Below are 11,139 nucleotides of genomic sequence, written 5' to 3' on the forward strand. Positions count from 1 at the left end.
AGCGTCGAAAGTGAAAACTAAAATATTTGTTTTCGACTTTCTTTACAACCATCGAAGTTGATTTTTTTAGACTTGGTATCCCTAATTTTACCGCAAACCTATTGTGATTGATATAAAAGTGTGTGTGTGATTGATAGCAAGGGAGAAAAACATTGGAATTATCTAATTTATTAAAGTTAATTTCTCCTGAAAAAAATGTCCGTGTTAACAAATGGAATAAAGACAACATTTAACAGAATATGTCAGGCCTCAAGTTCATTAATGAGAACATCAACAACACCACTAATCAACGGAACCACACTTGTCAATAGCCGTCAACTTTCTTGGGAGGAGAAGAGAGCACGAGGACCAACAGTTCGTCGTTATGGATATAAAGATAACATCTTACAAGGTGGCCTCTTGCCCCACTTGGACAATGGTCAGAAATTGCCAATGCCTGTTTATCGACCCAAGAACCCTTGGACAACTAAGCGGGCCCTGTTTGGCCAAAATGATTATATCGACATCCTAGGCAATGATCGTCTACATCCTACAAAGGTTTTGTACTCAGTGCCATCATGGTTGCGTGGTGTTTCCGGCAATGAATATCAAGTACTGTTGCGAAAACGTAAAATCCTATCGAAAACCGTTGCTCCTGTGGCCCGTCCCACTAAATGGCGTCAAATGGAAAAACGTATCTTGTATTTGTATAAATTCCTAAATCGTAAAACGAAAACTGGCTTCTCTAAACAATAAATTAATCTGTACATTTAATGTTATATTAAGTTGGTAATTATGAATAAATTTTGTTATTGTTAACAACCGATTCATTGCCAAATTTATTTCATATTGACTCAATGATATGGGAACTACTTTTTATTGCCGAGTCCGAACGGCGTGTCCTAAGACACCACTTGTAGAGAAGTTTTACATGGCTGAAATACTCAGGAAATGTCGCCAACATCACCGTTGAAAATGTTTGATGTTGCCTGGCGGGGAATCGAACCAACGACCATCAGTGTGAGAAGAATTGTTGGTCCCATAGGTCTTCTCATAGAATACCAGTTAGTCTTCTCACTTTGTCAATCCGACGGCCAGCGGGTTCTTTCGTACCCAGGCCTTTAATTTGGCCAGGCTCCAGAATATTGTTGCTAGAAAAGTGTCCCAAAAATACCAAAAGTTGAACCCAAACTTATGACAGTGAAAAAAATAGCTTTGTCTTTTTACGTGATAATTTGTAATAATTTATTTGTCTGTTCCAGTACTGCAAGAATCTACTAATTTCTACTATTTTTTCCGATAGCATAAAGGAAAAATTGTTATCGTAGTAAAAAATAGTAGATTCTTGCAGGTTCTGGAACAGAACATATGTTTGTCGAAGTACATACAACTTTTATGGTCTCCAGTACTGCAAGAATCTACTATTTTTTCCGATAACAAAAAGGAAAAAATGTTATCGTAGTAAAAATAGTAGTTTCTTGCAGGTTCTGGAACAGAGCTAATAAGTGTGTCTGCGTACTCGATAATTTGTAATAATTGGTCTGTTCCAGAACTGCAAGAATCTCCTAATTTTTACTATTTTTTCCGATGTTTTTAGTAGATCGGAGAGGAATAAGCAAATTCATATACCGCGTTTGACCCCTTTTTTGGAAAAATCCTTTTAGGTACGGGTTGCCCGTGTGTTCAATGGTTTACCGCAAGATCTTAAGACATTCAGTGGCTCCTTAATCTGTTATAAAAGGAAGTTATTTGAATATTTCAATCGGAGTGATTTTGAAGATTAATAATTTTTCGACTAGTACAAATTTTTGTTATGATTGTTTATGTTCCTTATTTTTAATATTGCTTAGCTGATTTACTAAACAGATCTTCATACTTTCTTTAATTACATCCTGTTAATGAATTTTAAGACTATTAAATTTAATGTATTGTTAGTTTTAAGCTTTTGGAGTAGTGTATGTTTTGTAGCTTTTGGAACCGCTCTTGGCCCTATGGGCTAGGTTCCCATTTATGAAAATAAATTGAAATTGAAATTGAAAAATGTTATCGTAGTAAAAAGTAGTAGCATCTTGCAGGTTCTGCAAATTATAAGTCTGTCTGGTTACTTTCCCAGCAAGAATTGTCCAGCAAGAACTTTCTCAGAGAGTAAGGGGTTTTTATTCTCTTTTGCTAGAAAAATGTAAAAAGTAAACAGACACCTTCCCAGTAAAAACCAGCAAGCAATCAGCTGACTTGCCAAAACAGAACAATTTGTCCGCCAACAAAGGAAGCAAACACGTTGTATTTTATTAAAAATAAAAAAGAAAATGAAACAAAAAAGTATTTTTCCACTTTACAAATTTGTTCTCCATAAAACAATACAATTAGACTATGTTATTTCCACAATAAAATTGTTTTTAATGTTCACAAACATAAATCAACAAAAAACTAAAACCGGCTGATTGATTGTTTTCAGGAAGAAGAAGAGCTTGCAAGTGCTTGCTAGAAGAAATTTGTTCAGCAAGAATTTGCAAGCTCTCAGTGAAAGAACTGTCAAAATGTCTCTCTCGAATCGCTCTCTTTTGCTGGTTTTTTGTGTTAACAGACGACTTCCAGCAACAATTGGTACAAATTGTTACAAATTTTAGGGTAACCAGACACAGCTTATTACAAATGTTTCAAATTTTGACAGTTATATAAAGGAAAAGTTGCCGAAAAAATTGTTTCAGCAACATTTAGTAAGTAAAAAGACACACCAAATAGGTGTGTTCGTATACTCAACAATTCGTACAAATTTGTACAAGTTCTAGTAATCGGCTAGGTCTTTTGCATTGAACTGAAGAGTAAACGAACAACATCCAGTAACAATTTGTACAAATGTTGAGTAAACGAACACACTTGCTCTGTTCCAGAACCTGCAAGAAGCTACTATTTTTTACTACGATAACATTTTTTCCTTTATGTTATCGAAAAAAATAGTAAAAATTCGTAGATTCTTGCAGTACTGGAACAGACCAACTGTGTATTGGCAAGACAATAGCAAAGTAAGTCCCGGGCCACACTAGAGTAATTTCACTGAAATTGTAACATGAAATTATGCGTCTCTAGATCGAGTTCCATAGTAGAGTAAAATCATGAAATTGCTGTAATGGGGAATTCGGCCTAAGAACACATAATTTATTTATTTATTTTATTTAACAACCGAACATTAATTCAAAGCCATCGGGCCAAAAAAGATGAATTAAATTTAGCAATTCATTGTATGTTATCACTACTCACAAAAAATAATTTGACAATTGTATGATTAAAATTCAGAATAATACAATGAGGAATATAATAAATTAATCTATGTATATAGAATGTGAGATCTGGGGTAAAAATGACAAAACCTTTTAACGATCACATAAAAACTCATTAAAAGTAGGAGAAAAAAATTAAGTGGCATATAAGACGTTTTGCATAAGTTGTCGGGGAAACATTGAAAACTTTCATATCGTTGGGCAAGATATTAAAAATTCGAGCTACTCTTACTTCAAATGACGTATCCATAAGATGAACAGCATTCAAAATATTTAATTGATTACACCTTGTAAAGATAGAAAAATTAAAGGAAGACACCAAGAATCGGGGGCATTGGTTCCTAACCAATTTGTAAAAAAATAAAAGCAGACGTACTTTTATAAAATTTGGAAATGTTGAACCTAAAAACTTTACCACATAAGGTGAAATATGAACACGCCGATTTACTCCATATACGTAACGAACTACTCTGTTTACAGCAAGCCTCAGTTCATAAAATTCATAAAATTTTTTAATGAAATTTACTCTAGTGTGAACCGGGATTTACAAATGTGATTTCATTGAAAAAATTGCATGAAATTATGTGTCTCTAGATCGACTTTCATAGTATAGTAAAATCATAAAATTGCTGTAGTGGGGAATTCGATTTAAGAACACCTAATTTCATGAAATTTTTTAATGAAATTCACGCTAGTGTGGACCGGGACTATTTGACTTTGCTTATCGAGTTTATTGACTCTAAAGCCACACGCTGAAACTTTTATACTAAATTTTCCATTTATTTTGGCGTTCTTAGTCCCGGTCATTAGCGTAAATTTCATTAAAAAATTTCATGAAATTAGGCGTTCTTAAATCGAATTCCCACTACAGCAATTTTATGATTTTACCCTGCGTTTACAAAAGACAGGACAGTTGACTTCATGTATTGATTGTCAAAAACCCAAAACTTGCCTCTGTGACGTAGGCGTCCAGACAACTGAAAAAACAGTTGTAAAATTATGAATGAAAATCATAGATTTCTTTTTGTTTTCCGTTCACATATTTTGTTTTTGTACCTATTCTTTTGTTTTCAACACATTTATATTGTCGTCTCACTTCTTTTTTCACAAAATGTCAAAAATTTGTTAACCCTACTGTCTATGAAAAAATGATGGACAGCTGGGAGACAAACGACAAATGTATGTATGTGTTAGTAAATCAGAGTTGTATTTGAAGACAAACTGTCTGGTGTAAACGCCTAGTTATACCCTGTTTTTGTAAAATTTTTTATTCTTCTCACACGAATTGTCAAATTTTAGCGCAAATGTAGAGCGCTGATTTTTAAGTGAACGTGTATACGAAACATTAGGTATGTATGTCTTCTGGGGGCTGAACTATGGATGCCTAAATTATTACGAATATAGACGAACGAACAAAAATAAGTTACAAAAACAGGGGGTTACTACTATTCTACTATGGACGTCGATCTAGAGACGCATAATTTCATATCAAAATTTCAGTGAAATTACTGTAGTGTGGCCCGGGACATACAACTCTGCGGTATGCGATCAACTCTGTGTACAGCCACAACAACATTGTTACCCGCCAAAACAATTGCGTGTGCATAAACAACAAATTATTTGCAACATTCTTCATTCATTGTCCTCCGTTTGGTGATTGCAGGCCAAGTACCGACGCACATCTTCTGGAATAAATTGAAAATATTTGTTATTGTTAAGTTTTTATTGTTGAATTTGAATTGTGAAAGAAGAAGATGGCTGTAAGTATACATAGATTTATTATTGTTACTTTTGTAAAATATTAACAAAATGCTTGTGTTATCTCAGGACTTACCAAGTTCACCGCCACCAGCTACTCCAAGCGATGCTGCTGATAGACGCGATTTGCGCGCTGCCATGACCTCTCCTGTCGGAGATTTCGAGCCCTTTGAAAATGAAGATGAAATTTTGGGTGATCAAACAGTACGCGATGAGGAGGAAGAAGATGGAGAGGAACTGTTTGGAGACAATATGGAAAATGACTATCGTCCAATGCCAGAATTGGATCACTATGATCCGGCCATGTTGGATGATGAAGAGGATTACTCTGAAATGTCACAGGGTGAACGTTTGGCGGCCGAAGCTGAAATGCGTCGCCGTGATCGTGCCAAGGGAATACACAGAGATGATCGTGATCTGGGTTTCGATCAAAGTGATGATGAGGATGATGTTGGTCCGAGGGCAAAGAGAAGAGCTGGTGAAAAAGCTGCAGCCGGCGAGGTGGAAGACACCGAAATGGTTGAGTCCATTGAAAATTTGGAAGATACAAAAGGCCACTCTACCAAAGAATGGGTTAGCATGTTGGGTCCACGTACTGAAATTGCTAATCGTTTCCAATCCTTCCTCCGTACATTTGTTGATGAACGTGGTGCATACACATATCGTGATCGTATACGTCGTATGTGCGAACAAAACAAATCTTCTTTCGTTGTGTCTTATACTGATTTGGCCAACAAGGAGCATGTATTGGCCTACTTCTTGCCCGAAGCACCTTTCCAAATGTTGGAAATCTTTGATAAGGTGGCCAAAGATATGGTGTTGTCAATTTTCCCAACGTACGAACGTGTTACCACAGAAATTCATGTTCGCATTTCGGAGCTGCCCTTGATTGAGGAATTGAGAACCTTCCGTAAATTGCATTTGAATCAGTTGGTTAGAACATTGGGTGTAGTTACAGCGACCACAGGTGTTTTGCCACAGTTGTCTGTGATTAAATATGATTGCGTTAAGTGCGGCTATGTTTTGGGTCCATTTGTACAGTCTCAGAACTCTGAGGTTAAACCCGGATCATGTCCTGAGTGTCAAAGTACAGGTCCATTTTCGGTGAGTGCCTTTTGTTGGTTATTTATTATATGTATTTTCTTTCTAAATGACTGGTGTTTTTTACTTTCAGATTAACATGGAACAAACATTGTACAGGAATTATCAAAAAATTACGCTTCAAGAGTCTCCTGGACGAATTCCAGCTGGTCGTATTCCTCGCAGCAAAGATGTCATTCTATTGGCAGATCTTTGTGATCTGTGTAAGCCAGGTGATGAGTTGGAAGTTACTGGAATATACACCAACAATTATGATGGTTCCTTAAACACTGATCAAGGTTTCCCAGTGTTTGCCACTGTCATTATTGCCAATCACATTGTTGTAAAGGATTGTAAACAGGTTGTACAATCATTGACCGATGAAGACATTGCTACTATCCAAAAATTGAGCAAAGATCCTCGCATTGCTGATCGTATCATAGCTTCCATGGCCCCTTCAATTTATGGTCACGAATACATCAAAAGAGCTTTAGCTCTGGCTTTGTTTGGTGGCGAAGCTAAAAATCCCGGAGACAAACATAAAATAAGAGGTGACATTAATTTGTTGATTTGTGGCGATCCGGGAACAGCGAAATCTCAATTCTTAAAGTATACCGAAAAGATTGCTCCTCGTGCTGTATTCACAACTGGCCAAGGTGCAAGTGCGGTGGGTTTAACTGCATACGTTAGACGCAACCCCATATCTAAGGAATGGACACTAGAGGCGGGAGCATTGGTGTTGGCCGATCAGGGTGTTTGTCTTATTGATGAGTTTGACAAAATGAACGATCAAGATCGTACGTCTATTCACGAAGCCATGGAACAACAGTCGATTTCTATATCCAAAGCTGGTATAGTAACTTCACTACAAGCTAGATGTACTGTTATAGCAGCTGCCAATCCAATTGGTGGTCGGTATGACCCGTCAATGACATTTTCGGAGAATGTTAACTTGTCCGAACCCATTTTGTCACGTTTTGATGTATTGTGTGTGGTCAAGGATGAATTTGATCCAATGCAAGATCAGCATTTGGCCAAGTTTGTTGTCAACTCACACATCAAGCATCATCCTTCAAGTGAGGCTGACATAGAGGATTCGCAAGCGAATAATGTCAGTGAAATACCCCAGGAACTGTTGAGACAATATATTGTGTATTCCAAGGAGAATATAAGACCAAAAATTTCGGTAAATTTAAAGAAAAGACGGCACTTCAATGTAACTGTTTTCTAATTATTTTATTTTTACAGAACATTGATGAGGACAAAATTGCAAAAATGTATTCCCAACTGCGTCAGGAATCATTTGCCACGGGATCTCTGCCAATTACTGTGAGACACATTGAGAGTGTTATACGTATGGCGGAGGCCCATGCTCGAATGCATTTACGAGAAACCGTAACTGAAGCTGACGTTAGTATGGCTATACGTATGATGTTGGAATCGTTTATCGAGGCCCAAAAATTCAGTGTCATGAAGAAAATGCGTGCCACTTTCCAGAAGTACTTGGCCTTCCAAAAGGACCATTCCGAACTGTTATTCTTTATATTGCGTCAACTTACTTTGGATCAATTGGCCTATATACGCTGCAAAGATGGTCCGTCAGCGACACATGTCGAAATTATGGAGCGCGATTTAATGGAACGTGCCAAACAATTGGATATTTTCAATTTGAAACCGTTCTATGAATCGGAAATCTTTAAGCAGAATGGTTTCTCATATGATCCCAAGAGACGTATCATTTTACAGATTGTCCAGGAAGCTGCAGTTTAGGGCGGGGAAAACGTATCCACTAAATTTGTTATTTTTAAGTTTGATTTTGAATAAGCTCTGCGCATATACATACATATACAAAACATAAGCTCAGTATAGGTTTCATCAAAATTTGTTTTTTTATACATTCTTGTTTTTTTACATATCGTTTTTTCGCAAATGTTTTTACATTCAAATAATCATTATTTAGTATAGGATTCATAAACCGAAATTGGCCAAATAAAAGCGAATAAAAAATAATATTTTAAAAGCGCTGTTTTATTAATTTTTTCTTTCATTAGACATGAAAACTTCCTTAGCAAAGAATGCACTTCTCTCTACTTCTGCATCAAAAAGGCTGGCTGACTTCAGTATCGTCATTTGCTTTGTGTTGTTTAAACTTCGTCAAAATATTTCAGTTGCACACTCATAAATTGTTCCTCGAAAATGCAACTACATTTTTACCTGCATTGAAAATTCGTATTTTATCATAACGCAACGGCGTTGAGAAATACTTGGCAGATTTTCAGTCATTTGTAAAGCAACTGACGATACGGAAGTCAGCCGCTGTATGTCGTCAACAAAAACCAAGTCAATTTAAAGCTCTAAACTGATGTATAAAGCTGACCAAAGATCCAAAATAGTTATTTTATGCAATGAAGACAGAATTCTTTTTCAGTTAACACTATAACAATATGCAAAAATATCGTGCCTGACGATATCGCTTTTTTTCAACACATTAAGAACATACCGTATTGTTAGCAAATATTTTCAGGTAAACCTCAAGTGACTGGTGTTGTGCTTGACATACTGTTCGTACTAGGCGATAAGAAAAGGCCCTATATCATTGAGCTACAAATTGGATATCTGTAAGGTTTGGCCCGCACTAAAGATTTCATATTGAAAGTCGGCTGCGCATACAGAATCCTTTTTGATTTCTTGTTGCAAGATACGGTTTATGCGACTTAAAGCTTACGACATGAACCCAAAAAGTCAAGGATTTTAATTTATATAGATAGCTGAACTAGGAACACACTTCCCGCGATCCAGATTTTCTACTTTTTTACTCGAAACAAATGCACAATGCTTAGTATCGAACACGGTAAAATATCATAAAAAGCCATTACAACTGGGAATTGTAAACTCTGTGTAATTACAAAATAAATAGCATAAATTTTTACAAAATATTTGTAGGCATTTTATTTACTTATTTAAAAACTTATCTACACAACTCTCTATGCTGCTTTCCCCTAATCGTCTTCCAATCCCATTTCCTTATTGAAATCTTCTTCGGATATTTTATTTTTCTTTAATCTCTTGAACAGACGCAAGTCATTTGCCAATTCATCCAGATCTTCTTGGGTATACTGTGGTTTACGTTTCTTTGTCTTTGGCCCATTGGCTGCTTCATCGGCTTTTTTGCGTTGCCTTTTGGCTTTTCTTAATTCCTTTTTCGTTTTGGCATCCATTTTTGCCTTTTTCGTCAATTCCCAAGATTCGGTGGCCTTTTTGTGTTTCTTTTTACCCGGCCATTGTCCTGTTTCTTCGTATGTCTTTACCTTCTCCAAGCGTGCCATTTCTTTTTGGGGGTTTTTATATTTTAACTTTGTGATATCCACTTCAAATGTGGGACCAATGAAGTTGTCAGCTTTAAGTGTTTTAAGTTCAGGCATTCGCGGCATTTGCAGTAAACCATAGCCAGTTGCAGCTTTACCCAAATCTACATCTTTCAAACGTAGAATTGCATTGCACTCGTGTTTGCTGTACGCTTGGATGTGTGAGACAAAAGCCCTTACTGCTTTATCGTATAGACCTTTGTCGGCTGCTTGCAATTTATGAAGTTTATTCAGTGTCGGTTGTAACTGATCCCTGTTGCATGACTCGTCCTCCATCTGGCTTAATTCTACTTTTTGGTTAATCTTTAAAAACGTAACGTAAGCATCTTCATTTGGCAATAGAAACACTAGCGCATTGCCATAGTTTTCTTGTCGTGCTGTTCTACCTACTCTGTGTACAAAACTGGCGGCATTTGATGGTGGATCCCATTGTATCACCCAATCAATTTCCGGAACATCTAAGCCACGCGCCAGAACATCTGTACACAATAGAACGGCTTTATCCTCTTTTCGAAATTTTTCTATTGTTTGTTTGCGTTTGTTTTTCATTTTACCGTGAATGCCAAGTATAACACGTTCCTTGAGAAACTGTGGCATTACTTCGCTCCAGTATTCAACACAGGCACAGGTGGGGAAAAATATCATTATTTTACTATTCTTGGCATGTGACGACTTGAGAAAATGCAAAAGCTCTAAGAATTTTTCATCTCCCTCGACAATTTTGTAGAAATTTTGTAAACGCACCGGAGTGTTGATGGTCGACTTTTCCTTTACTGAAACTAAAACAGGATTACGGAGACCAGCTCTGATGAGATCTGTTACTTCAGTGGTTTGTGTGGCTGAAAACAGACCAGTACGTCTTTGCCGTGGTAAATAGGCCAATATATTGTTAATGGTTGCCTTGAAACCCAAATCCAATAAACGGTCCGCTTCATCTAGCACCAACAATTCCTGTAAGAAGATTTGAAAATGTAATACATTTAATTAGGCTTTTGGTGGGTCGTGTTTGGGAAACATACCAAACTTTTAACTCTTGCTGCTAGATTTAAATTACTCTTACGCTGAAACAAATCCTCCAAACGTCCCGGTGTACACACCAATATATTGGGTCCATTTGCTATCAATGACTTTATATCATCTTCAATGGAATTTCCACCAACAATTAGCTGTTGCCGTAGAAATCCCAACTTTTCATGCTGTAGAAAACGATCCAGCACTTCTGATATTTGCATGGCCAGTTCTCTTGTTGGCGATATAATCAAGGCACCTATCTCTTTGGGTAGCCATGGTGTATCGTTGTGACGCCTCTGTAACATTTCTAAAAGGGGTACAAGGAATGCTAAGGTTTTCCCCGAACCTGTTACCGCTTCCGCCGACACATCTTTTCTCGCCAATAGTAGTGGAATTGTTGCTGTCTGATAAAGGCAGGATGAAACGTACCTTGAAAATGAAGGAAGAAATGAAGTCTTGTTAGCTTACCTGAACTGGAGTCATTAGTTCGAATTTCATATCCCGTATAACCTCTAGTACAGGTTCTGATAATGGTGGTTTATCCAAGGAAGTCCATTTTTTTCGTGACATTATTTCTTTTTTTTAATAAAAATATTTTGCGTGCGTCCAACGAATCCAATTGCCAGTTTTGTTTTGAGTGCTTTGTTTTGGTTTTTCTCACGTGTAAC

General features: G+C 36.8%; 3 protein-coding genes across 4 annotated transcripts; 2 read left to right on the forward strand and 1 right to left on the reverse strand.

Annotated features, from left to right (window-relative positions):
- Positions 1-94: 94 nt before the first annotated feature.
- Positions 95-805, forward strand: mRpL51 (mitochondrial ribosomal protein L51). The gene has a single exon (XM_073967296.1). It carries the CDS (start codon positions 196-198, stop codon positions 733-735), a length of 540 nt encoding a protein of 179 aa, XP_073823397.1. The 5' UTR covers positions 95-195; the 3' UTR covers positions 736-805.
- Positions 806-4,457: 3,652 nt separating this feature from the next.
- On the forward strand, positions 4,458-8,115 carry Mcm2 (DNA replication licensing factor Mcm2). Of its 2 annotated transcripts, XM_073967509.1 has the most exons (5): positions 4,458-4,606; positions 4,758-5,017; positions 5,085-6,119; positions 6,190-7,281; positions 7,344-8,115. In XM_073967509.1, exons 2-5 carry the CDS (start codon positions 5,012-5,014, stop codon positions 7,863-7,865), a joined length of 2,655 nt encoding a protein of 884 aa, XP_073823610.1. In that variant the 5' UTR covers positions 4,458-4,606; positions 4,758-5,011; the 3' UTR covers positions 7,866-8,115. The 2 variants fall into 2 exon arrangements, with proteins under 2 accessions (XP_073823610.1, XP_073823620.1); XM_073967519.1 differs by lacking the exon at positions 4,458-4,606 and having other exon boundaries at positions 4,704-5,017.
- Positions 8,116-9,018: 903 nt separating this feature from the next.
- On the reverse strand, positions 9,019-11,139 carry LOC141393911 (probable ATP-dependent RNA helicase DDX55 homolog). The gene is made up of 3 exons (XM_073967531.1): positions 10,940-11,139; positions 10,480-10,875; positions 9,019-10,411 (listed from the first exon to the last, which is right to left on the reverse strand). Exons 1-3 carry the CDS (start codon positions 11,039-11,041, stop codon positions 9,095-9,097), a joined length of 1,815 nt encoding a protein of 604 aa, XP_073823632.1. The 5' UTR covers positions 11,042-11,139; the 3' UTR covers positions 9,019-9,094.

Source organism: Musca autumnalis, unplaced genomic scaffold (genome assembly GCF_047663935.1).
Source record: "Musca autumnalis isolate F117 unplaced genomic scaffold, ASM4766393v1 scaffold_1, whole genome shotgun sequence".
Classification (NCBI taxonomy): domain Eukaryota; kingdom Metazoa; phylum Arthropoda; class Insecta; order Diptera; family Muscidae; genus Musca; species Musca autumnalis.